The 22,079-nt window shown below is 39.9% G+C and overlaps 1 protein-coding gene across 3 annotated transcripts in view; it reads right to left on the bottom strand.

Moving 5' to 3' along the window:
* Positions 1 to 6,056: 6,056 nt before the first annotated feature.
* The window catches only part of LOC132992643 (rab GTPase-activating protein 1), a 79,084-nt gene continuing 63,061 nt past the window's right edge, over positions 6,057 to 22,079 (bottom strand). For all 3 annotated transcript variants that reach the window (XM_061062080.1, XM_061062081.1, XM_061062082.1), the window contains 4 exons: positions 20,864 to 20,947; positions 13,303 to 13,374; positions 9,839 to 10,039; positions 6,057 to 9,087 (listed from right to left, as the gene is read on the bottom strand). In XM_061062080.1, coding sequence (XP_060918063.1) covers positions 8,965 to 9,087; positions 9,839 to 10,039; positions 13,303 to 13,374; positions 20,864 to 20,947 — 480 coding nt within the window. In that variant the 3' untranslated portion in view covers positions 6,057 to 8,964. The remainder of the gene's footprint in view (positions 9,088 to 9,838; positions 10,040 to 13,302; positions 13,375 to 20,863; positions 20,948 to 22,079) is intronic.

Raw genomic sequence — 22,079 nt, 5'->3', positions numbered from 1 at the left:
TTGAGTAGACTGAATAAAAAAGGGACCAAAATATGTCAATGTTAAAGATAGTAGATTAATAGTGCAGACATGATGCAAAGTATAAAGAGCATTTTGTAACTGTGAAAACACTCCTCTTTCCTTTTTGCAATAGTTTCATTTCAGCTGTAATAAAGGAGGCCAGTTAAAAAAAAGGTGACATTTTATGGCAGAAAATAGCCAAAATGAAAATTAAATGAATCATGATCATGCAATATAAAAATGGAAATATTGTTGCTTGAGGTAGAACAGGACAAACTTGAATTAACAATTTAAATAAGATAATGAGTCGACGAACACTAGTGACTCTGTGAGGCGTCACTTCCCTCTCTTTGTGCTCCGTGCCAATGTTAGCATACTCACATACTCAAAATGATAATCTTGACAAGCTGAAGTTTAGTTGGTATGATGGTCACCTAAATTTAACTTAACAGTTATGGTAAGTAGTCCAGTCAAACTGATGCAATAATTGATTTGGTGTCGGCTGTTACTGAAGTCTGTGTAACAGAAGTCAGATAAAATCTCCAGACGCTCACTCAAGTTGCATCTGAGACTAATAAGAATGTAAAACATTTTGCAGGTATTTGGTCGTAAACCAAAGTAGTGGACATATACAACTGTCAATTAACAAAAGTAAAAAGTCAGGAATCTCTTGATTGTGGACCTTAATAGCGATCTGGTCTATTTAAGTTGCACCATTCAAAAATGTAAGTTTGAGCACAATATATTGGTGTGGTTTAGGATGGCACTTATCAAATGTTATAATAGTTGTACCTTAAGATTGCCACATTTGACACTTAGGAGTGATAATTCTTGTGTCATTATGTCAACCTATAATCACACAGTCAAGGTTATGGTTGATAATTGGCAGGTTTTCCTAAGAAGACTTTCAGCACATGCTGTTCAGCACCCCGAGCTGTCAGTCACATTCAGAGAAGCTCTGCTGACGGCTGAGTCTGAGTATCCAGTGACATCAACAGTCAACACCAGCAGCAAACAGCCTCTGCCGCCAATCATCCTGAAATCCAATGAGTATGTTTGTGCACGGAGAAAAAGAGGGGAATTTATCCAAGAGAAAGCAAACAAAACCAAGAAGGTGAGGATTAAACTCTCCAGATGACAGTTATCCAGAAAAATGACTCTACTGAAAAGATGTGGATTCTTTAATGTATCAAATGTTGCTGGTTTCCTTTTTTGCTGAAAGCTTACCTTCTATAGAAATACAGGTAGATAGAAGTGTCAAAACATCTGAATGCTATCCTATTTTTACATGCCAACAACCATGGCTATTTTAAATCTAAAATACAGCAAAACAAAAATCCTCAGCAAGAATGTTTTTTACGGCAATAAAGAGCTTGAAGTGCCAAGAAAGCGTGTAGTCGAGGAGGATAATTGTTCATTCTGTCAGGATGAGACATGAACAAGCAAAAATATCAGATCACGGTCTGATGATAAAACTTGGCTGTGTGCCTCTCCTCACGTCCCCTGATCTCACAGTTATGTACACACTAATCTGGAAAACTAATAAGACACAGAATCCCAGAGGCATCCCGATGCATGGTCCACATTCATTCACAGAAGAGTAATAAATGACCTTGGATGGCTGACAGCTTCTCGGGATGACCCATGTTATATTTCAGCTGGTAACAGGAAGCTGTAAAATACTCACAAATCAGAGTAATTTGACAGGACCAAGCCCTTCCCTCCTGACACCGGTCATCGGTGACTGTTTATTGAGCGCTTCATCGCTGGTGAAGATTTAATAAGGCCTGTAAACTGAATCTGCCTCTCAATTATAGCTGTTTGAAGTCATTATTTGGAGTTACCCCTGTGTTGGTTAACAGAAAAATTCTTAAGGGATATCACTGCAGCTCAAATTATATGGAAGATGGTTGTCAAATGAGGTGACTGGTAAACAATCTGTTCAGCCACTCTGGTGATATCAGCTGAGGGTTGCTTTAGTTTCTGGGGAGGTCATTTCAGGATAAAGACCAAGAGAATCATGCATTAAAGATTTGACCCAGGGAATGAGAATATAAATCATTTCATGATGTGAAGTTCTCAACTTCCCTTTTTTATTTGAATGGACATAAAAAACTGCATCATCTGCATTTGTGTATTTACTACAGAAAAGTTAAAGACATGCATGTATAATATACAGGCACCAAACAGGAGAGGACCTTATATGGATCCTTGGGTGATCCCAGAGTGGGTCAGACATGTGTTCTCCTCCTGTTTTGATGTAATACACTGTGTCGAGTTCATTAAGGCTGATTCCTGAGTTTTGTTTTGTTTTTCTTTTTTGTAAGAAACATATTTTGTTTGTAAACAAAAAAAACCTCCCATATAGCTTTTAAGAATAATTACGAATGAGTGGTAGGACCGATTAGTTTCAGATGAATCATAATATTCAGCTTCAAGGGAATCAAACGCTCAAGTGAGTGCTGGCCTCTTCTTTCTCCTCTACACTCTGTACTGTTTGAAACCATTGGAAAAAGGCCTGTTAACCTCTCTTTTCCTCAATAAATTAAAATCCATACTGATTTTTTTTTTTTTAATTTCACAAGGCATCATATAATGTTTGAATTCTGGATAATTGAGTTTTAACCGTCGAAAGCTTTGACTGCTGTAATGAAGTATCTTTGCACTCTGCTTTGACATGTTTATGACCTTAAATACTGTTATCTGCCAAAAACTGCAGTGATGTAAATTAAGTTTGTTGAAAGATAATGGACATTAATACAAGTCTACTGGCATACAGTATATAGTGCAGAATTCTGTGTTTATCCAAATATGGATTTAATTATGAGTCACAAAAAAACATGCCATCAATGGTTTAAAATATGGTGGATAATCCATACATTTAAAAATTAGACATGATATGTTCAATTATCCCCTTGTTGTTCAAAGTGTTATATCTCGAGGATATATCATAACAAAAGTAGAGTTAGCATGATTGATTATCAGTTAGTTTAGTTCAAAACAAAGTGGCAACCTCAAGGACAGAAACAACAAAAAAGGAGCACACTCGACAGTAAACACAGTTTCAGGTGCACGACCGCAACAAGACTAAAAATAGAGACAGAAAAATCAGCACACTGAATGTACTTTAAATCAGCATCATGTTGATGAAGGCTTAGTGCTGAAACGCGTCCGTGGTTCTGCTGCTCTTACCCAGATAAAGGAAGATTCTTTCATGCAGATATTGAATATATATATATAAAATACGGCTTGCTGTTCTCTCTATTATATGTACTAACAGGCCATCCAAGAAGTCTATGCTCCAGCATTTTTGGGTAAGTTACGTAAGTTTAATTCTTATTAGGTTAGCTCTTAAATGTCAGAATCAGCTTTATCAGCCATGTTTCTTGTGCCTTGAATTATTTGTGGATCATCTGCACAGGAGTCAGGATTGTTGTTTTCTTTCCCTGTAAAAATGATGGCTGCCATAGTGATGAGAGGCTGGTTATTTAAAGTAACCCTGTTCATGGTTTTCTCATAGACTGTATAAAAAATTGACATAGTCTCAAAAACAACACCCTTTAGTATCTGAAGAGGCCAATCATGTTCATTTCTACTGTAAATATTGATATGTTATTATGGGCCCCTATGAGGAAGTTTTTAGAGCCAGCTTCAGATCGAGTAACTGCAGTTATTTACACTTCTGCACTGGCAGAGGTTGCCTCCTTGTTGTTCTCCTTAAAGAGATGGGAACCTTTGGCACAATAGAACAAACAAACAAAAGAGACATGGTGACTGTCAAAAGGTTGAACATTAGGCTTTAAACAGTGATGACACACTGGCTACATTCATAACAGTCTATGTTTAAACATTGACCAATATTATTAAGCTTTGAAGAATACCAATTTCATTGTCTAACTCAAAATTCCAACATGGCAGCATGAGGTTATTTGGGGCATTTTCACATCACATGTTCAACTTGTTTAACTTACTGGCAGCTAAAGTAGCAGGAGATGACTTGAGGGGATCAGGTGACGGTGAGTTCAGAAGGTTGTTGGGGGCCTCTGGGGTCGAAATAGACCCACACTGCCCGTCACACTGCGGGTTTCATCCCTGTCTCACAAATCATTAACCAAGAGCCGAGCAGCAACTGAAGACGCCCGTCCCATCAGCATTCCTGTTTTACATTTTTTTTTTTTTCTCTGTTGCTGCCTTGCTGGCTGTATTTTTAGCTCTCTAACACAGGACAGGAAGAGGAGGGAGGGGAAGGTGTCAGGCTTGTTGCATAATGCTGACGCTTGTTACCTCCAGCTGCTGCAGGTACCCGCTTTCAAACTCGTCATGCCTGCTGCTTTGCAATCTGCAGTCATGGTGGCACATGCAGAGCCAACATCCCGACGGCCGTCATTACTGAAGGTGATAATCTGATGGGCCTGCAGTAACTTATAAACAGTGCAAAATGATATATGAGAGACCCTGAGCACAATCAGAGCATACTGTATTTGATACACTCAGGCCATGGTGGAAATAGCTCCTCCCTGACACAGATAACAGTGTGACCATATGTTATGGACCATCTCTGAGGGGGAACTTAGAACCAGAGCCAACGTAAGATATTCATCCAGCTCCAGGGAAACAACTCGCTCAATTGGCTGACAGATAGAAACTGTTTTCATGAGACATAATTAGCACCAAGAAAATGGGTTTATTTCATGTTCAAAACTCTCTCAGATGTCCAGAGAAGTGTTCCCAAGAGATGAGTGAGAGAAGTCTCATTATTACAACAGCCCTGAGCCTCTTTAATCTTCTTCTACTCTTCAGCTGCAATATGAAATGTTAGTCAGGATACGGAAGAGGAATATACATGTTTGAATTTTGAAGAGAAGCAGTTTTTAAACTCAGGAAGCCGACGAAGATGCAACACACCGCCAGATAAATAACTTTAAACGCCTTTTTAAGATTTCAGGTGACAGGTTGAGAAGGGTGAGAGCCTCAAAAGCAACATTGGCTGTCGTCCATTCTTGTTCAAAGTGATTTAAGGGAGGTGTTTGTTGTCAGAAAGCAGAGTCAAAATGGTATCAGGGAGTGTTTTGAATTCAAACCGGCTACTTGAGGAGATATTTTGTGCATCTTTACAAGGCATAATCATTTGTCAAATCAACTGGATACAGGAAGAGGTGAAATCAGGCTTTTTTGTTTTTGAATTATCACATTTTAAATATTCAAATTTGGTAATCCCTCCTTTCTTGATTAACTTGCCAAAAATGTCACAGTGTTCGGTGTTTCATTCAATTTAGATCATATTACACTTTTTCCAGGTGCATCCTGAAACATCTACTCTCCTCATCTCGCTTTTCTTCATGATGAAAAAGAGTGAATTAGCCCTCTTGGCTGATCAAAGTTCAAAAGGTTTAACAAAGTTTGAGCTTGGAGCACACACATTATTTGGTGTTGCAGGAACAGTAGTGTCCGCAGAACTAAGGATTGGAATCTTGCAGTGAGGGGTCTTGTAATACTTTTTATACAATCTCTGATAAGATCTCAGTTTTAAACCAAACTCATTTGATCTATAGACTATTTCATTCAGGTAAAGTTCTCATATTTGAGAACTCTTGCTCCTTTTGCCCAATTTGAACAATTACCTGATTATTAGATTAGTCCATGAAATGGCACTAAGTTGTGGAAATTCACATCAGAAAATGGAGCTCTTAGTGATTTCTTCATTTTTTGTTAACCAACACTGATTGATTATATTTTGATGCACTAAAATTTGCAGGTATAAATAAAATGTTTTTTTTATTTTCCAATGTAGTCTTAGGAAAGAGTACTTTGGTCACAGTTCAATAAGCACTGTGATGTCATTTCTTGACAGGTTCAATAATTAAAGCCTTTACTACTTCCATCAGTCATCTTTATTAAGTTAATCAATCAATCTCTCTTTGTAAAGAATTCTATTGACTAGGATTCTATAAACTTGTAACGAAAAGAACAAAGAAGAGAAGAGAGAAAATAGCTGCAGTTAGATTTTTCATTTACTGTAATATGCAAAGAGTAAAGCAAAGAGACAGGCAAATGTATTCCTGTGTTGATATCTTTATATATTGAAATTCATGAAGTATACACAATGCAACCTACACTATTACAATTCCCACACGTTGATAATGCTTTTCCTGTTGGATGACAAAGCTACGTTTTGGCATTTAATAAACCAAACAGCAGTCTGACTGAGAAAGCTCAGAGCAAAAATATGAACATTAAAAACAGAAAACGTCGTCGTGGATTAAACTGTAGCACGGCAGCAGGTAGGTAGGTACAAGTAGGCAACATTAGTTATAGTTACAGAGTAGAAAAATCATAAACAAAAACTCAATAATCCTTTTCTTCATGTTTGTTATTTACAACCCAGTGCCTTTAGAGGAGAGGCCGTTAGACCTCATCTGGACCTTACCTCTGACATCACAAGTGGATTTCAGCCAATCAGATTCAACCTTCAAGTTTGATGCAATTTACAGCAACAGTTTTATTTAGACTGACTAATAGAGATGTTTCAGTTTTTCTCTCTTACAATCTAATATGACGAGTAAAGTATGAATTAACTGGAATATATTTGAACCCCCTTTCTACTCAGCTGAAAATGGAAACACACACGCACACAAACTCAAACGTGTAAGCACTTTTTATAACCCCCGATCCCCTCTGGACTGATTTACAACACATACAAGTTTGACCCCCTGCTATGACCTCTAGTGACATCAGTCTGACAGTGTTACTCTGGTGATATTGATCCAAACGTTTGGTGCAGAGTTACACTCTTGAGTGGTTTATGAGCGTGACTTTTCAACCCTTACATGCACTCAGAGGCCACTTTAATGTTTAACACCTGTTTTTTTTTTTTTAAATGTATTTAAGGCATACATTTATCAAATGTTGACGTGGTTTCACTCGAATGTGCTTCACAATAATTCCATTATTTTAGACATTTTGGAAGCTTGTTCTCTGGTTGTTCTGTTGCACCTCATTCCTAAGGCGCTCTGCTATTGTTGAGTGCAGGCAGCCAGAAAAAAAAAAACATGACTGTATATCATGTTGTTGGATCCATCTTTAAGTGATGTGCACTTTGCCACACAGACAGAAGGAGCTGAAGTTAGACAGAAAGAATGCTGTTGTAGTCTGAGGCAGTCAGCTGACGTTAAATAACACTAATGTTAGCCAAGAGAACCGACAACAGAAACTGTAATGCTACATCACTTAGCTTTGGCTAACACCTGCCAACAGTTTCCTCATCATCTTAACTAAACCTAAGATCCAGCAAGTCAAGGCTTGTGCCTTCCCTCTACACTGGGACAATGGGATGTCATCAATTAGCTTGCAGGTTCTGAAGCCTTGAGTTCACCATCTTGTTTGTTTTGCTTTTGGTCGACCTTGTCTGCATTGTTTAAGGACACAGGTGGCTGTTCAAACCAGCAGGTGTTTCTAATGAAGTGGCCGCTGAGTGTTTGTTGTGTACCTGCCTTTTTAAGTAATAAAAAGTGCATTTCAGTGTGTATTTGTGCGTTTGTAGTCGTAAAGGAGCTCCTAAATGTCACGCTGGACTGTGAAAAGTTAACACAACACAAGGGGGCCCTAAAAAGTATTGAATGTGACCCGGCAGAGAAACTGCCGCCAGGACACTGAGGTGAGGGGGGAGGGTCAAGGTTTTTAAGGATGTGTTCAGGTGCAGCAGTAATTTTAACGTTGTGCATTTGTGTTTTCCATTTTTCCTTCACCTACAAGTGTGTTTATGGTTTGCGACAAGCGCTGCGTCGCTCTGGGGTTAGACAGTGTCCTCCTAACATGCGTACACATACTGCTCGAGACACGCAGAAGTTTGTGCAGTTTGGAGCTTATTAAGTTTTTTGTGCTGGGAGATCCAAACCAAACAAACCTCAAGCATGTTTTTTCAGTGGGGAATCTGTAAATCACAACGGCTCTAATGCTTTCAGACCTCCTACTGTAAATGATAAATTCATATCCCATAGTTTCAACATCATCGACCTCTAGATCAAGGCTTTGTCAGCAAGCTTTTTCTTTAGCATCATTCATATACACATTTAAACATTAAAGGAGACGACCAAGAAGAATTCCCTTACATGCATGCACACACTCATGACCTTAGTGCTTTTTTTTTCTTTCCCTTGGACTTCCAGACGCTCTCGCCCTCTTTCCTCTATACACACATTTGAACGTTTCTTCAGTTATTTATGCAGTCATTCACATTTGTACACTCTCACAGTCAAAACAAAACAAGAAAACATGCACACGTACACTCACGTATCCTCTTTACATAAGCACATTCATGTACATACATAGAAAAAAAAAAAAAAAAAAGGTATTGTTCAACGTAAATTAGAAAAAGCTCAGTTTTGAAAAGGCGTCTATTAGCTCTCGTACCTAAAACAAACGTTGTACAGGGACTGGTCGGTTTGTGCCAGTAGTTTAGAGGGCAGCGCGCAGAAAAGTAAGGAAGGACGGAGTGTTTTCTTCTCTATCCCGTCAGGACAGACACAGTTCAGAGGTCCTACCTTCCTTCTGCGGGGCTTTTACATCAGCAGTACAAAGACAGAGATAAATGAAGCTTCTTCTTTCTTTTTTTTTAATGCTTTACTTTCTGTGACCAGTGGAAGCACATTGTTCCTCTGGGGGAAGTGGTACCGTTGTACTTCCACTGTGTTTTTTTTTTTCCCAACCCCTACTCATCAACACAGGCCACTTGTAGTCATTGGGGCTGGAGAAGAGAAGAAATAAATTGCGCTGATTAGATCAGGGAAACATCAGGACACATTTTAAGAAGACAAACACAGTCTGTAGTTATGGTCATCCTGGGGTTTAACGGTCAGTGTTTGAGTTAAAGTTTTTGGCCCGCTGTGTTAGGTTAGACGTCCAGAGGTTTCAGTGTGAACATCCAGGTATGATCGGGGGTAAAACTGGACAACGGGGTTCGTCAGGTTAGGTGGTCTCCTTTCCCTGGGTCCCGGTGACAGTCTTGATGGAGCTCAGCGTTCGGTTGAACCAAGTCTTCTTGGCTGCCTGCACTTCGTTCAGGGCCAGACCCAGGTGGTGCTCGAGATCCTGAGAAATAAAAATAAAAAAGACGTGTGAATTGTCATAATGGTATCTGTTTGTTTATTTCTGTATATTTCAACATTAAAAACACCCTACACTCTATCATGACTGTTCGTTTGTAATTCTATTACACCTTAATGCTGTTTCACAAGCTGCAGTGTCATCAATCATTCAGTAATTTAGTCATGCTCACCAATAATGCTCCAAATTGCTTTAACTAATCTTGTTAGTAGCAACATGTTTGCTATGATTTCGAGCCTCTGCTGCTCTTGTTCTGCTCCTCAAAGGTTGATACAGTCGTGAGAGTAAAAAAAAAAACACCTCCCAACAAACTGTTTGCACATGACACACACAGTCGCTAGATGTAATGAAATGGGTGTCCCAAAAAGTCTCGCACACTTTGCACTGGAAATGATCCATGCTAAAGTTATATCCTAGACTTCTCACAGTCTTTATCAAGACAACAGTGTTCTACTTAAAACAGAGACTTTTGCTTCTAAATGGATGTCTAAGCAGTATTTAATGTGTCACTACAACAAAGCCAAGTACACAAGACTCATTATGACTCAAGGTCTTCATTAGCTAGATGTAGATGACCTGAGATGGAAGCTGAGCTAGCATATTTCAATGTATTTTAATCAGTCAAGGGACCACTCATGATTTGCTAAAGCTGCATCGGATAGGTGAAAAAAAAAAAAAAGAACGTGATGAGAAATCTGTGTAGAGTTTGTTTAAGGTCAAAACTTTGTCAGTGTACCTGGATTTTGCACTCAGCCTCCACCAGCTGCAGTTTGGTCTGGGCTAGTTCCAGCTCCATCTCCCTCAGCTGGTTCTTCAAGCCCTCCTTCTCCTCATCCGTCTCCTCCGCCCCCCCAGCGGGCGCCGAGGTCACAGCGGCCCGCACACGACCCTCTTTGTTGAAAAGACTGCTGCACTTCTCACATCCCTCCACTTTGGACTAGAGAGGGATGAAAGAGGAGAGAGAGAGAACATGTAAGTGGGGGGAAAAAAAAGGGGTGATAATTGATTTTTTCACATAAGCAAAGAGACTTCATGTCAAATGGATGACAGCAGATCACCTGTGCTAATATCCTTTTACATAACTACCCACCTTCTTAACTAAGCTCTTATTCAGTCACAGCGAGGAACATTTAATGACTTTCTCTAAAGAAAGTGGAAGACATTTGCAAGGGCAAGGAGGTGTCATTGAAAGGAAAAACTCATTTCCTGCCCTTGATGTAATAATTTACACTTCATAACTTAGAGATAGGCTTGGACTTGTAAAGTGCATTTTTTGGTCTTCTAATCACTCAAAGCACTTTTACACGGGGTGTTACATTCACACCAGAATCACATGCTAATGGCAGAGGATGTGCTCGACTGTCCATCAGTGCTATCACAATCACACACGGCTGTCTATGCAGACAGAGCACTTTGAGGATCAGTGTCTTTCCTAAGAACAATACGGCAGAGCTGAAGATCGAACCCCCAATCTCTCGGTAGAGACACGACTCTACCACAGAGCCACAGCCGCCGCTTTAGATGTCCTAAATCGAGCTTTTGATTAAAAACAGTCATCTGCATTCAAGCTTTTTACCAAAGCTGGGCACGCATCCTTTAACTGTTGATAATCAACATTAATCTTTTTATTAATTGTGTACGTTCATTTGAAAAATTTATAAAACTTCTGTTAAATTTGGTTTCTGTTAACATTATTTTGTTACTTGAATTCACTTTTGCCAACTGAAGTCAGCTCACCACATTTGCTCCTGACTCTCCAAGGAGACGAAACTGCCGACCCTTTTATCTGTATTTTAACTCACACATCTGCATCATGTGTGACGCAGCCACTGAGAGGAGAGAAAGAAAGGCCCCTTTCCACTGAGGCTCTCATTGGCTACAGTAGCGTAAGAAGGAACGGTGAATGGAACATCCTGATTGGTCAAATGAGGTGTCAGTGGAAAGGTCAGGAACTAGTGAAGAGGAAACAGCTGAACAGTGGAGGGAAAGTTTGAATCACTCCGTGGATCTTTATGAATGTCATATGTTTGGATTAAAATCTTGGAGTGGATTTGGATCATGAGGGTGATTGCTGATGCAAAAGACCAGAGGAGTACAGTAGACCTTCAGACGGTAAGAAAAATAATTAGGAAGTTGTGTTTGTTTGTTGATGGTCTGACAGATGCATAGATTGTGGCTGCTGTGTTTGGTAGATCTTGAAATTAGAATCACACAAATCAGAACTTTCTAGTGCTGTACATCATGAGTGATGTACACAGAATACACACACAACAGCAGTTCTGGTGATAATGAGATAAAAACACAGACTGTCCACTGTCAGGCGGCCAAAAGCTGCTGTTTTTTTTGTTTATTGATAAGACGTATTAATGTTAACTGTAGTTTTAACTTCCGTCAAATATTAAAGGATTAACTGATTTACTGATATTGAACGTCTCAGATATTCAAAAATGTAACTGTTAAATTACTGTGCTCAACTCTTGCTCTCTCTGCTTTTAACCGGCCGTAAAGAAAAGAGGCACAAGGCATTTTTTCAACAATATTACATTCAGAGCACAATTTTCCCAAGACAACACTCAGACTCTGAAGAGGAAAAATGTGCAAAGCAGATGTAAAAACGACTATTTTTGTTAAAGAATTCCAGGAAAAGAAATCAAAGCGTCTGATCATTTGGGCTGAATGTTTTAAGACAGCTTTGCAGGCACCTTGACTTTCCTTTGCTGAAACTATTTTAGAACCTTTTACTGTCTATTTTGAATCGTGCACAAGCACTAAAAATAAAACAAAGAAAGACCAAGAATAAAAAAAAAAGTACTCAGAAGATGATGACAACAGTTAGAGCACAGACTAAATGTGTGTCTAAACTAAATGCAAATATCTCCAGTAAGTTATGTCATTCTGAATGAGCCCCTTCTTTTTGCAGAGAGGATCTTTTTTACATTTTGAGAGTCGACGGTGTTCCATTAAGCTACTGAAGCGTTGCAGCTCATTAGTGTTGTACACAAGCCATCTATTCTTCCCCTCTTCTGCTGGCTGTAGTCAAAGAGGTTTTTTTTTTTTTTGGGTGCCCTAATATGTGATGAGCTATTATTAGAGACAGACCGGGCTGCTGAACAACATCCTATTCACAAACTTTTACTAGGCTGAGCCCATTGAGAGTACTGTTGACAGATTATTGAGGGTTTTTGAAATAAAATAGCGACATTGTCCGCAGCTCCCAGCCAAAGTTGTGTACCTTTGGAACTTTATCCTAAATTACTGGAGGAATGCGTTGAATAAATATTTCCTTAAAATATGACATTTCATTTGGATAAAACTGTCAAAGCTGAGTAGTAATAATACAACACATATTAGACCCGTCACTGCAGAGTGGATGAGAGTGTTTATTAAGCAGCTCGAGCTGAAATCGTTTCAGTCGTCAATTTAGATTAAGTTTGAGCCAATTAGTATGTCAGTATATTATTACAACAACTTTAATTATGACTTTTTTAACTTACAATACCATATATCATATTACTCACTGCATTCACAGTTTCTCTACATCAATTATAATTGCTCTGCTGACACTTACGCATCCGCTGCAGCATTATTAAAGAATAATGAAAAGGAAAACCCCACACACAGACGCCCTGCTACATCTTTTACACAACTTGTCCTTGGTGCAGTAAACCTTTTGTGTGTCCTTTTGTGAGTCCTTGGGCAGCACTGACTGAGTTCTCTGCCAAAATGGCCGATCTCCCAGCTACAGTCTAAACAAACAGTTCATGAGCCAAGAGCACAAGTGCTGGAAGTGAGACGCCTGGCTCCAACTCATCAAACTAACTCCTCATTCTTCTTGAACGTCTCAAGTCGGGACAATGACACGGCAACAAGAGTTTCAGGTGGTGAGAGATGAAAACTGTTGTTTGAGGATAGTTTCTTACAAATGGAGTCACCGCTCTTATATGACTGTGTGTTCAGAATAAACAGCAACATACAAAAGAAACAGAATATCCTCTAACACTTGATTACTGGATGAGGGAATAATCCAGAATCCTTAGATCTGTAGTTTTTTTTAACAATAACATAGAGACACACATTTATGGTCATACATTTGACTCTGATAGAGCAGCTCTGAGATAAGGCTTCTCTAAAGCTCCTTTTCTCTACAGCATGTGTTGAGAGCAAACAGCAGGTTTTTGAAGGTTTGTGTGTGACGCTCACCCTGATTTTCTCCAGTTCTCCTCGGTTGGCCGTCTGTTGTTTCTCCAGTCGTTCACTCAGTTGGGAGCAGATCTAAAAGAATCAGAGGAGGAGGAGAAGGTTATTCAAAAGGTTTGTCAGCTTAGAGGACTGATGTCAGTTTTATCAGTAATAAACCCATAATGTTTTTGAGTTTCTACTGAGCCCATGTAACAAGACACTCAATAGAGAGACTTTGAAGCGTTTGAATGGAGCTGCTAAGTGTTTGTTAAACTTACTGTAAGGAGTGATTAGCTGCTTGTACATCGACTGAATTGCACACTGAGGCCTCTTTATGATACTACGGCCATCAGAATAAAAGATTTTCCATGTGTTTATTTTAAATGCCTGTTACCTCAGCTGGTGTGTCAGCCGTTGTTGACATTTTCCCTCGTAAAGTTAAAAGGTGATGATTTCTATTTTGTCAAAGAATATTTCAAGTGCATGTTCAGGGACGGGATCAACTTTGGGCTCCTCTTAGTTATAAAAAAAATTAAGATCACATTATGGCTTTAAAGAGGATGTATCATAACCCTTTTCCACCTTTAAAAACAGTCTCCAGTGGTCTAAATGAAACATCTGTGCTGTGCTTTGGTCAAAATATAACATGAATCAAGCACCAGAGGAGGTTTGTGACCCGGTATAAACCTGCTCTCTCAGAACGCTCCGTTTTGGTGTGTGTGTCTCTTTAAATGCAATGAGCCCCCTCTGAGTTTTCCCGGTAGACATCAATCCTCTGTAGTGAGAATTAAAATGGCAGACCTGCGCAAAATTTTTGTTCTAGGCTGGGGTGGTGGAGTCCATGGGTGGAGATATCAGGGGAGGGGAGGGGAGGGTATTTTTTAACCAGAATCCCACTGTGACATCACAAGGAGAGCGGATTTGAAACGGAGCACTTTTCTCTGTGTTGTAAGACCTATGCAGAACACAAACAAAGGACTTGATGGGTTTATTTCACATTTTGTGGGTTGGTAGACACTCAGGTTATCCAAATATATGTTCAAAAACATTAAGTGTATTTTTTATAAAATCTCCCCTTCAAATAAAGTGGTTATCAAGGTATAAGATGTCAGAAACAATGGAGGAATTTATAAAATGATTTTTCTGAACTAGAGGAGCAGATAGAAAAAACTCTAGTCATAGCTACATTTACTTGTAAATATGAGTGTGTTTCTATTATATACTGCTCCATATTATAAGTAACAAAGTTTCTAGCAGATGAATACATAACTGAACACACTGTGTGTAATAAAACACGTAAAGCTGGGGAGTTGAACATCTCAGTCACCCTCTATTAACCTTCTGCACAACACGCTTGTAGTATTCTTCTTAAAACTGAGCCAGGGTGTAATAAGGTTAAATATAAACCAGATCTACTTTCTTTTTGTTGGGGGTAAAAAAAAGGGGAGGGCGTTCCACCAAGTGAGACAAGTTCTTTAATCTGCCTCCTCTTACCACGCCAATGTGCACAACCAAGGTTCCTCTGTTTGTGCTACTTAGTAAATCAGTCTTGCTGGCAGAGTCTTCATCCTCTTACTCTTACTGTTAAGTCCATTAGTGATGTCATAAAGGTGCTGTTTTTCCAGCGGGGCTAACAGGATGTAAACACACAGAGTATGACATGTGCATCCTGCCATATATACACAATCTCTTTCTGTTCTCCTGCAGTAGTACACCTTTTAGAGCACAGCTCCAAGCATGCTGACTGACATACAAACTCACACACACACACACCCACACACTTGTGCTTCTAGCTTGCCGATGAACAGAGCGATCAATGTGACATGAGTCATCCTAACAGGAACATCGGGTCATCCCACCTCTCTGCAGACACACTCTGCATCTCTCTATCAGCTTTCTGCATATCTCTGATTCCCTGTTGCTTTTACTGTAAATCTCCACCTCCTCCTGTAGAGATCAATCTATACATCTATCTGTGTATCTTTAGCCAAGCAGATATGCATCTTCTACTCCTACATGTCTTTTATCTCTTCCTCCCATCATCCTCTCCTTCATTTGCTCTCAACTACCGTTACTCTACCCATCTCTGCATCTTCCCTTCATCACTACTCATCGTGTATCCCTATTCAAAGACGTTTGAATTTGAGGAGCTTTAACTTGTTGTTTATGGACTAATCTGGCTTTAGTCTGTTTTTATTTAACATCACATTTTTACTTAAGATTGCAAAAGGGCTGAGAGGGATAAGGTGAAGGGGGCAGTGTGTTCTGCTGGGATTTCAAGCCTGTGTAAGATGTCAGTCTCCAGTGAGGAATCGTTAAAGCTGGACCATCTGTAAGCAAGCTGTCAATCATTATACTGCTTCTTTAAACTCCTGATAGATGTTGTCTGCATTCTTTCCTATGTTTCACACTATGCATTTCCATAAACATTTGGTATAAACTTGTTTTTCATATTGCAAAAAAAAACTTTGTATGGATAAAAAGCAAAATCAACAAATCCTCCTGAATTCTGCTTTTTTTTTTCTCCCACTCGCTTGAACTGCTTATAAATCTATATCTTATAATCTTATGAATGTGCTGATTTACTGACCGATCTGCAGAACCCATTTTGAGGTAGCAAAGGTAAACTCACATGACTCCTTAGCTGAACCTTGTTGTATAAATAAGAATTTCTTACTTTCCATACAGCATGACCAAGTGGCCGATGTGCTAGCAGACTGGAAAACGTCGCCTTTACTGCCAATTTCTGATGAAACCATTCTTTGCAACAATTCTCATTCCTTTGTTCAAAACCAGCTGATGAAAACTTGCCATTTTCACATTTTAAATTAGAGACTCAGGACATTTCAATAGACCATTGACTGGAAACACCACAACAACCACGAAACAAGGTGTCTGAATGATTTTGTCAGTTCAGGCACGAGACCCACGGGCCATTTTTAGTTCTCATGTTTCTTATATTCCATTTCCTTTCTATGAATATCTTAGTCTTATTTGTTCTACATATTTTCGTTCAATAATTCATCAGGCTATTGGGGCTTTACTGTTTGGAAAATTCATTTTCTTCTTGCTCAACACTGTATGTAAGCAGTATATTCATGGTGGGGAATAATAGAGAGTTTGGTTGCAATCCAAAAATGGTTCGAATAATTTGGTGTCCAGGGTGAAACGTTTTCGAAAACTGTAAGATATCAAATGAATCCAATGCTAACAAGGCCTAAGAGACATGTCGCTGTAGCTGGCAAGTAGCGGCTCGCCTGAGTGCATCTCTACTGCCTCCACTCGTACAGTGGGTATTCCTCTACAGCACTCGACACCGCTTTTAGCTTCCACTCTAACAGACGCTTCTCTGTCCTCGTGAGCTGGAGGGGCAATTAGCACACAAAGCTATCTTGGCTCTAATCCCATAAAAAAAATAACTTGGCATTCAGAGTGACTGGAATATGGAGATGGTATTTGAAGAATCACCAGAGTTATCTGGTTTGGAAAACAATGCAGGTTATTTCAGGGCATTCCTCGACTTGTCAATCCCACGGGCCTCAATTGTGCTGTCCTCCCTCCTTCTCCTCCACTGTTTGTTTTCTCCCTCTTTCTTTCTCTCTCTCTCTCTATCACCCCCTTCTTCCTGTCACAAAAAAAGAAACTATTTTTGTCAAAGCCCCCATTTTCACACTTAGCACTGCTCAGCACAGTTCTCTCCACTGCATTCTGACACTTTGAAGGCTGCTTTCATCCAAAACACAAATGCGCAAACACACTCTGAACCATCGGCTCCTCTCGCCTTCATGATACCTCTTGTTATCTGTTTCATATCGGCTGTCAATTTCTCTCTGCTGTCAGTATTTTTAGACTCAGGTGAAGCTAAGATCTGTTTCTAAATCAGTCCTTTTGCTATTTCTGTTGGCCCCCATGGGGAGACATAGGTGCTGGATTGTTACATAATGCATCTGCCCTGATGGTAATAATACTTGATCTGGAAAGGTTTATATTTAAGCATTAAGTGACAGGATGAGATCTGAGGGGATGAAATTCGCTGTAAGAGGAATTCAGAGAGACGGGAACTCAAAAATATGCTCTCAAGCTCAGTCATCACGAGCGCCGAGTTCAGCTTAGGGACAATACGTAAAATTAAAATGAGATGTGTTTCGGCTTCACAAACTAGATGACTGTTGAAATCAGATTGATCTAATATTATCTTCCAACAATTGTGGCTGCTACCCCTTGCCTCTGTTATGACATGTTCCAAGCTTAGATTTTAAAATAAGAGCCAAATAAGGAGAGAGGAGGTAAGGACAGAGAAGTTCAACAAAGAAGCTAAAAGACTCACTCTTTAAATATACAGAGTTCATGATAAGGCATGTTTATTACACACTAACAAATGTTTTTTCCTTTTATTATTTATTAAGCCTTATTTATTTGTGATTTATTTTTCAGCTGTGCAAAACTGAATCCAAACTGGACAATGATTTGTGCAATAATCCAGCAGTACAATAGTGAAACTAAACTAAACTTTGTATTCACTAATCCAACTGTACATCTCGACTGTGCAATCCTGTGCACGTTCAATACATAATGCTTCTATTTCTTATTAATATCTTTTTACCTTATTCCTATATTGTAAAAAATCAATGGTGACTCTGATCCTTTTCCTTTTTACCGAGTGATTTGTTAAATACTATACACACACCGTAAAACTTCTAATAAAAGCCCATGTCACCCCAGGTCATGTCCCTTATAATAGCCTGGTGTAGCTGCAGGTTTTGACATAAAAGCCAGTCTCAGTAAAAGGCGCTCTGAGTTTTAAGTTGAAATAGTGCGTGGATGAAAAATAAAGAGACAAAGCTGGAGACACAAAAATATCTATAAAATCTGTCTAAGAAAGACAGAATAATGCTGGTACACCTACAGGCCTTCACGTTTTCCTATTGTCTTACAAAGTAAGATCATATTAGTGATTTATGGGGGGGGGGGGGGATATTGTGGGCGGCAGTAGCTCAGTCTGTAGGGACTTGGGTTGGGAATCGGAGGGTCCGGAAATTGGTCTGGTAGCTGGAGAGGTGCCAGACCACCTCCTGAGCACTGCCGAGGTGCCCTTGAGCAAGGCACCCAACCCCCCCCCCACCAGCTCAGGAGCGCCCACTGTGGGCAGCCCCCTCATTCTGAGACCTCTCCATTACTGCATGTCCATAGGATCCTGTTTGTGCATGTGTGTGTATTTCAGCCTATGTTTGTGTAACATGTTAACTAGACAGAGTGTAAAAACGAATTTCCCCTCGCAGGATCAATAAAGTATAAATTATTATTATTATTATTATTGTTTAACTTCTTAACAGATATCCTCATGTTGTACATAAATACTATTTCTGGTGTAAATGGACGATTGTACAGTATCTGACAAAAGTGAGTACACCCCTCACATTTCTGTAAATATTGTATTATATCTTTTCATGGGACAACACTGAAGAAATAACACTTTGCTACAATGTAAAGTAGTCAGTGTACAGCTTGTATAACAGTGTACATTTACTGTCCCCTCAAAATAACTCAACACACAGCCATTAATGTCTAAAACGCAGGCAACAAAAGTGAGTACACCCCTAAGTGAAAATGTCCAAATTGGGCCCAATAAGCCATTTTCCCTCCCCAGTGGCATGTGACTCGTTAGTTTTACAAGGTCTCAGTTGTGAATGGGGAGCAGGTCTGTTAAATTTGGTGTTATCGCTCACACACTCTCTCATACTGGTCACTGGAAGTTCAACATGGCACCTCATGGCAAAGAACTCTCTGAGGATCTGAAAAAAAGAATTGTTGCTCTACATAAAGATGGCCTAGGCTATAAGAAGATTGCCAACACCCTGAAACTGAGCTGCAGCACAGTGGCTAAGACCATACAGCGGTTTAACAGGACAGGTTCCACTCAGAACAGGCCTCGCCATGGTGGACCTCAGATGTTGAGTGCACATGCTCAGTGTAATATCCAGAGGTTGTCTTTGGAAAATAGACGTATGAGTGCTGCCAGCATTGCTGCAGAGGTTGAAGGGGTGGGCGCACACTGCATCAAATTGGTCTGCATGGCTGTCGTCCCAGAAGGAAGCCTCTTCTAAAGATGATGCACACAAAAGCCTGCATACAGTTTGCTGAAGACAAGCAGACTAATGACATGGATTACTTGAACCATGTCCTGTGGTCTGATGAGACCAAGATCAACTTATTTGGTTCAGATGGTGTCAAGCATGTGTGGCGGCAACCAGGTGAGGAGTACAAAGACAAGTGTGTCTTGCCTACAGTCAAGCATGGTGGTGGGAGTGTCATGGCCTGGGGCTGCATGAGTGCTGCCAGCACTGGGGAGCTACAGTTCATTGAGGGAACCATGAATGCCAACATGTACTGTGACATACTGAAGCAGAGCATGATCCCCTCCCTTCGGAAACTGGGCCGCAGGGCAGTATTCCAACATGATAAAGACCCCAAACACACCTCCAACACGACCACTGCCTTGCTAAAGAAGCTGAGGGGAAAGGTGATTGACTGGCCAAGCTCGTCTCCAGACCTAAACCCTATTGAGCATCTGTGGCGCGTCCTCAAACGGAAGGTGGAGGAGCGCAAGGTCTCTAACATCCACCAGCTCCGTGATGTTGTCATGGAGGAGTGGAAGAGGATTCCAGTGGCAACCTGTGAAGCTCTGGTGAACTCCATGCCCAAGAGGGTTAGGGCAGTGCTGGAAAATAATGGTGGCCACACAAAATAATTACACTTTGGGCACAATTTGGACATTTTCACTTAGGGGTGTACTCACTTTTGTTGCCTGCGTTTTAGACATTAATGGCTGTGTGTCGAGTTATTTTGAGGGGACAGTAAATTTACACTGTTATACAAGCTGTACACTGACTACTTTACATTGTAGCAAAGTGTCATTTCTTCAGTGTTGTCCCATGAAAATATATAATACAATATTTACAGAAATGTGAGGGGTGTACTCACTTTTGTGAGATACTGTACAATCTTTAACCATCTTTGCTGTTTTGTTTAAAAATAATTAAAAGCCTGTCTCATTTTGACACCTGTCCCAAATAAAGGCAGGGTCATTTCATAGACTACAGTAAATCAAAGCCTGGACTATTATGAGTTTTATGGTATTTTTCTCAATTGTGTAGTGTTTCTGGTGTCAAGGTAGGGTGAGGGCTGACAGGAATGTTGTTGTTGTTTTTTTAAATGTATCTGTATGATTCCTTGAAAAAGTACAAATACACTCGATAACACCTGATTGGCCATGATAAAATACTAGAAAGCTAGTGAAAGTGCATTTAACATTCATCCGTGTGTTTCAGAATGACAAAGGAAAGAAGAAGTTTTATAAATTATAAGAAGATAACATAAACCAAAAAACAAAAGCACAAGTACTGTGACAGTCTGCCACCGTTTAAAGTTTCACTTCTCTAAAATGTGCCTGTGAGGAAGAGACACACTTCACAAAAATCATCTAAACAGGAGGGAACATGCAAACTGGGAGGAACAAACCCTGTTATGAGATTTTTGATGATATCTGTTAAAAAAAAATTCAACAAAGACATTCAGTACATACCTGCTTATATTCTCCAATGATGGAGCCGTTCTTCTTTATCTCTGATTCAGACTTATCAAGCTCTCGTCTGCACATCTCCTTCAGCTGTTGAAACGCACACACACACAAGCACACACATAGTTACCATCAGGATGTTACAGGGCACATACCAAGGACAGCAGCAGAGGCCTCGGAGACTGTGTGACATGTAAAGAAGACAGAGAGGGGTATTGGCAGACCTGAAGCTCAGGGCAAAGTCACGCTCTCCTCACGACCTCTATGCTAGCACATAAATCACTCACAGCTACACACACACACTCAACAAGACAGGAGACGTTTGGAGGACAGCGTTGAACACACATGGAAACAGAAAGGTATTTCCTCCGAATTAGAGAGGATTCTTCACTGAACCCAAGAGATCAACGTCAAAGATGACGAGCCGACATCCTTTCACATTTAAGGTTTGAATGTGGAGAGTATAAGAAGCGACAGGAATGATGGAGGAAGCCTTGAAAATGTTCAGACTTTATGTTCTGTTTTACATCGACGTAGAAAACGACATGTTAGGCTCTTTTAAAAAGCACAGATGGAGAAAAGACAGAATAATCAGAGTGGTCTGGAGACAGGGCATGTTTCAAGACAGACAGACATACTGTGTGTACAAAGGTGAATTAACAGAGGACGAGACTAGAGGGGATTAGTTTCAACTTTTTTTCTCAACATTGATCTGTCTGTAAACGTTAAGTGGGCAGTAGACCCTTAAGCCTGGAGGACTGACCTGGCTAAATCAATCACTGTATGTCTGTTTTGTTAAGATTTGTTCACACTTACATTGCCATACATAGTTTTTTTAGGTAAAGTGAAAACAGAGTTAACTCTTATTCTGATTTCCGAGCTCAGGCCAGTAGCCAGGATAGGAATAGTTTTAAATCAAGCTTGGCAAACTCTCAAGAAGTGTATGTAATTATGAAGACATATGACCTATCCCTGCATTTTAAAAACAATAAAACAAACTCAAGACAAGCAAACACGTAAGGAGCCGAGATATCTTGCTTCACAGAAAAAAAAAGAAGGTAATTAAAGTTTTTTAATCCAGTGTATCTAAAGATGGAGAACTTAAATGTACTGCAGTGTTTGGTTTGATAGAAAACCTGCAGCCTCTTGGCACTGACCATAAGACAGAGCGCTCAGCCACAGCCTGTCACATTAATATCACAAACTTCCTGCTAGTGTCCCT

The sequence above is a fragment of the Labrus mixtus genome, chromosome 17 (genome assembly GCF_963584025.1).
Source record: "Labrus mixtus chromosome 17, fLabMix1.1, whole genome shotgun sequence".
NCBI lineage: Eukaryota > Metazoa > Chordata > Actinopteri > Labriformes > Labridae > Labrus > Labrus mixtus.
This window is presented reverse-complemented; position numbering and strand designations above follow the sequence as displayed.